General features: G+C 37.3%; 1 protein-coding gene across 1 annotated transcript; it reads right to left on the reverse strand.

The window, feature by feature from the left end:
* Window positions 1–818: 818 nt before the first annotated feature.
* On the reverse strand, window positions 819–4984 carry myl13 (myosin, light chain 13). Its single transcript, XM_042497585.1, has 5 exons — window positions 4751–4984; window positions 2783–2810; window positions 2234–2383; window positions 1322–1495; window positions 819–1223 (listed from the first exon to the last, which is right to left on the reverse strand). Exons 1-5 carry the CDS (start codon window positions 4856–4858, stop codon window positions 1117–1119), a joined length of 567 nt encoding a protein of 188 aa, XP_042353519.1. The 5' UTR covers window positions 4859–4984; the 3' UTR covers window positions 819–1116.
* Between the last annotated feature and the right edge of the window lie 272 nt (window positions 4985–5256).

A 5256-nucleotide genomic window follows, 5' to 3' on the forward strand; every position in this document is an offset into this window, starting at 1 on the left:
AATAAATAAAAATACATGCTGCGTGACATGCTCAACCATGAGTGGGATTTATGGGAGTTTACATTTGAATTCAGAAAGTTGAGACATTGTTTCAGAATCAATGTTTTGTCTCAGGCATACATACTTCATTAAAATTTTTGTTGTTGTTGTTGTTGTTGTTTATTGAAGATAACAACAGCATAGAGCAATGGGAAGTTTAATAAAATAAGAAAATAAATATATGTAATATAGTAATAGCAGTAATAGTAATACTTTAAGTAATACACTTAATATAGCTTATTAAATTTCCCCTTGAGGTTCAAATAAAAAAAAATTATTATTATTATATTATTATTATTATATCAATATGTAATAAAATGCAGCTATGTGATTTTGTTTTTAATTATATGAAATTCTAATTGTATGGTTTTCTGCAATCTTCCATCTTTATAAAGTAGTGACTAAAGAAGAAATTCTTTTTTGTGATAGCACTCCTTCTTTTCCCTTAAATTGATCTTGAATTTATCTTGTGCCCTTTATTTTGTCTATTTCTCTTTTTCTCTTGTGGAAAAAAACAAATAAGTGACTGTCTGAAGTGCATAGAGTGAACAGGTGTGCAAGAAAGACATCATGCAAAAGAAAAAGGTTATCCTGTAAACTGTCAGCACTAAGTTTTTCAGTTCCAATGCCTGATAATGGTCCATGATGGGAAAGCTGAAATTTCTAATAAGCTCAGACAGTGTGCATGAATTTATTGACACTTTATTTTTACTTACTAATACTAATTGACAAAAGTTGTGAATTATTATCTCTTTAATAAAATGTGGAGCAGCTTTGAATTGTGGGTTTGAAAATGAATTTATTTATTTATTTACCATGATGTACAACAAAAACAGGGGTAAGGTGCAATGTACACATGGCATCAACACAAGTGGTCCTATAAAAACAAGATGAAATATTGATGAGTTAGAGATCCATTTGTGTTGCATGGAAATGAGAAATATACAAGATGGGATTAACAGAAACATAAAGATCTTCTTCTGTCAAGAGGTCAGTGACCTGGGTTCCTACAGTGAGGGAGAAATGAACGGCAGAGTGGTATAGCACCAGAATGACAATAGGGCTGAAATACCCTTTTTAAGATGCCATAAGGTATTTCACAAAAGCTTCATAATTTATGCATCCATTAGCGTCCTCCTGGTTTTGCATCAGCTGTTCCACCTCATCCTCCCTCATCTTCTCACCTGTAGTCCATAAGGGAGAAACCAGGACTGTCAGCTCAGTATGCATCCATATAATAGCAGCTTTAAGAAATAGAGTGTGGTAAGACTGTTTTACTCACCCAGTGTTGCCAGGACATGCCTGAGCTCAGCTCCCATGACTGTGCCATTCCCCTCCTTGTCAAATACCCTCAGACCCTCCACGAAGTCCTCATATGTTCCACGGTCCTTGGCCTTGCAAATGTGTTGGTGCAAGGGCAGAAACTGGTCAAAGTCAAGCATCTTGGTCTGCATGTCTGTAGGGGCAAAAAAAAGTGGTTTTACCAAAGAAAAAGAAAACTGGACAGACCTCAGCAGTGATACTCAGTGATTCACACTCGGAATTGCTTTTGTATTTTTAGTATACATAAGAATCAGGAGTGCATAAAAAAGCATAAAAATAGAGCGTGTTTATCAAAAAAAGTGCCAGTTGAGGATGCCATGCACCCCCGACAGAGGTCCTAGCTAATTCCTCAATGTCCTAAAATCCTAGAAACATCCTAAAACGTATGTGTCCTGAAAACCTAAACCTTCATAAAATCCTAGAAAAAGGCTAAAATCCTAGAAATGTCCAAACATACTGGAAACATCCTTAAATCCTAGAAATGTTCTGAGATCCTAGAAACTTTATAAAATAATAGCAACGTCCTTAAAATCTGAGAAATGTCCTAAATTCCTAGAAATGTCCTCAAAGTCTATAAATGTCCTAAAAGACTATAGATGTCCTACAATCCTAGAAACATCCTAAAATCCTAGAAATGTCCTAAAATCCTAGAAACATGTATGGGACTACATGCTGCGACAGGCTTCTGGCCTCTTGTCATTTTGCACAAGGGGTCCCCAAGCAAAACAAGTTGAGTATTCCTGGGCTTCAGTCATGACCAATGTAAAACTTTATCTGAACCTTTTTCTGTATTCAACAGAGAGAAACACCAATGTGACTGTGCACATAGAGGGGAGTCACTCAGCATTCTGACATAGTGCATGCAACCCACCTTCAGGCCTGGGCTTTCCAAGGACATACATGATCTCTGTGTTGGTAGGGTTCTGGCCCAAAGCCCTAATGAGATCACCACACTGGGCGTAAGTGATTTTCATCTCGTTGGCTGGTGTCCTGTCAAACAGCTGGAAAGCGTCTTTGAAGTCTGCAAACATGAAGAAAAACAGGTTATTCCTTCAGATTTCTAATCAGTGCATTGTGATCCAAGAGTGCATGCAGAAATTTCGAGGAAAGGCTTCGAAGATGCTTCGGAGTACTTATGGTATCCTAGATATTAAAAAGTCTTCTGCTAAAGATGAAGAAACAGTCAAACCCTAAGGTGTTCAACTTTACCTTAATTGAGCCTTCATCTCCCCTTTCAAAGGGAGTCGACTTAGAAGGAAATGTTTACTTTAAAATAATATCCCTGAACCACTGTAGCATCAGCTGTTGCCAAACATTTCTCACACACTACTAGAAAGCACGATCACACAAACCACTCAATCCCTCTATTAATAGCTTACAGTCCATGCAACACAATTGACAACTGTAACGACAACCTTACCCTCAATTTGCTCTGGGGTGAATTCCAGCTGAAAAGAAATAAAGCAAATAAGGCAGTTAGATGCTGCTGGCCATTAAGGAATTAGAGCAGTTCACAAGGCAAGTGAGTGGGATTTACAGCAGAGGAAATTATTTTGAAAAACCGGAGAACAAACCATTAGGCATGAGCCCTGGCTTTGCCTCTATCTTTATCATGCAGTCCAACAGATGGAGTTACAGTCTGCATCTGTTTTGATCATAGTGAATTGTTTGTCACTGACCTTCGGCCAAACACTCCCTTCTCCTGTCTGCTACTGTATGCCTCGTTTGAGTTTATTTTTAGATGCAATATGTTGAGATGAAAATGTGATATTGTCACATTGCAGTCACATTCCATGTGTAGCACATACAACTTATTCCTGTGAGGGAGAGGTACTGGGGCATTTTTCATATAATCTCAACAAGGTGAAGAACTCACAATTAAATGATTAAGTCATGGTACAGAGTAGATGCACTTAATTTGTACATGTGCTGCTGATTCTGCAATCACTTGTTTGACTGATGTCTTTATTTCAAAACATGAATAACAAAAAGAAAAAAAAAGATGATAAATGCAATCTATTGTCAACTGTCTCAACTTACACGTGTGAAAAGCAGTAGGAAGTATTATTTGAAACATGAAAATGGTTCAAAACTTTAATAAAAAATTATTTAATTTACAAAAAGTGATGTAATGTCACATTGTAGGATCTAATCTATTCTACACTATTTTGTATAAATTTTATACAAACTATAGTATCTGTATGGCAGTTAAGTTATAAGTCTAGAAATAAATCACTGGTCCTAATATCACTGACAAATGATGACTATTTATGTTGTATGTTTTGGCCTCTCATCAGATATAACCCTCCCTGTCTATCTGCATATGTACTAACCTCAGCCTCTCCATGAAGCTTAGTAAAAATATTATCAAAACACTTATAAGCATGTTTAAAGATGGATAGCGATGGATGCAATTATCTGTATTTTTCTTTCTCCCAGTTTTTCCACCCCTTTGCCCTCAGAGAAATGGCGCGGGTGGTCCGATGTTCAGAGACATAATGAAAATCATATTTTGTGGCTTTAACCGCGCTCCATTGTAACATGGCAGCTTGCTAAACCAGGAAAACATTTATCCATTGAGAAGGGGCCAAGTCAGCAGAGGATCTTTCCATGTCTGGTATCAGCTAGTTTTAACCTCCTCCTGACATGAAGGCACAGCTTCTTTTAAAACATAATTTATTATGCACGTTTGAAGTTTAATCCCTTGAAACCTGGATCGACATCACTTTTCTTGTGTTCTATGCAGATGCCTTTCAAAAGTTTTAAACCTCTGAACTCTGAGCAAACTGGTTTGATTTCTTTCAAAAACATGGGGTAAAAGGCAATGAGCAACTAGGCAAGAAATGTCTCGCAAACTGCAGGAAATTAGTAGGTGTTTAGCTTTTTAAGCTAGAGAAAGAATTCTAGATTGATTTTTTTTCAACATGATTATTTTAATTGTTAAGCAATTTTTAAAGCTGTCCCTCTTTTTTATTTATTATGTTTTTTTTTTTACTTTCCCCCTTTTTTCTTTTTTTTCTGTACTATTTTTTATAATCTTTTGACAGTCTTTCTTCTTCAGTTACTCATTGCCTTTTTGAAAAAAATAAAGCCAATCAAAGAACTGAAATAGTTGTCAGTTTTATACAAATAGCCATAACCCATTTTAAATGCCTGTAGAGTTTTGCTTGCACTGCCAAGATAAGGTCACATGGGGTCTCTGATGTTCTTTTAACACAAGCTAACCATTTCTAACCATTGAACAAATATATTATATACCCTTTTTGGTAATAATCTTATAGTAAGAAAGACAGAAACACCCTAACAATAAATAAAAAATAAATCTTAATATTTGAAGTCTACAACAGATGTACAGTTTCTCTGCACAGCTGTTTTTCTTTTGTTTTACCGTCACAGTTGAAGGGTCAAAGTCCGGGGTCTTAGGACGCTCGGGCTCTGGGGGTTTTGGGGCTGCTGGTGCTGCAGGCTTTGGCTCTTCCTTCTTCTTTGGGGCCATTGGGAGAAGCTCTCACAAGACAAAGTTGAGGAGCGACACAGCAGAGGGATCCAGCACACTGCGGTTGGAGGTGGCCCATTAGAGGTTAGGCGCCTTTATTCACTGTCCACAGGTGTCATGTCCTCCACCCCCCGACAATGCCCAACCACACTGCCAGCAATAGGGGAGGTCTATAAAAGGATATGCCTTTGTGCTTCTATTTAAAACAAAGGTTGTTGTAGGCTGTACGTCATCAAGATAAGCATGATATGGATATGAGCTGAAATCCCCTGACTGGGACCTTTCTGTTAATCATGCTATTTTCATCAGCATGACCTTTGTGTGAACTCCCTTATTTTGAGCATGTTCAGTGAAGTGTGGCAATTATTTGTGTGGAGGAGATGACGAAAATGATGATT

The sequence above is a fragment of the Plectropomus leopardus genome, chromosome 12, assembly GCF_008729295.1.
Source record: "Plectropomus leopardus isolate mb chromosome 12, YSFRI_Pleo_2.0, whole genome shotgun sequence".
NCBI lineage: Eukaryota > Metazoa > Chordata > Actinopteri > Perciformes > Serranidae > Plectropomus > Plectropomus leopardus.

Coding starts and splice junctions, on each gene's coding strand:
- myl13 (XM_042497585.1), bottom strand. CDS start 4,858: ATGGCCCCAAAGAAGAAGGAAGAGCCAAAGCCTGCAGCACCAGCAGCC. Junction 2,811..4,750: donor TTGACCCTTCAACTGTGACG/GTAAAACAAAAG, acceptor ATTTCTTTTCAG/CTGGAATTCACCCCAGAGCA. Junction 2,384..2,782: donor CACCCCAGAGCAAATTGAGG/GTAAGGTTGTCG, acceptor TCATGTTTGCAG/ACTTCAAAGACGCTTTCCAG.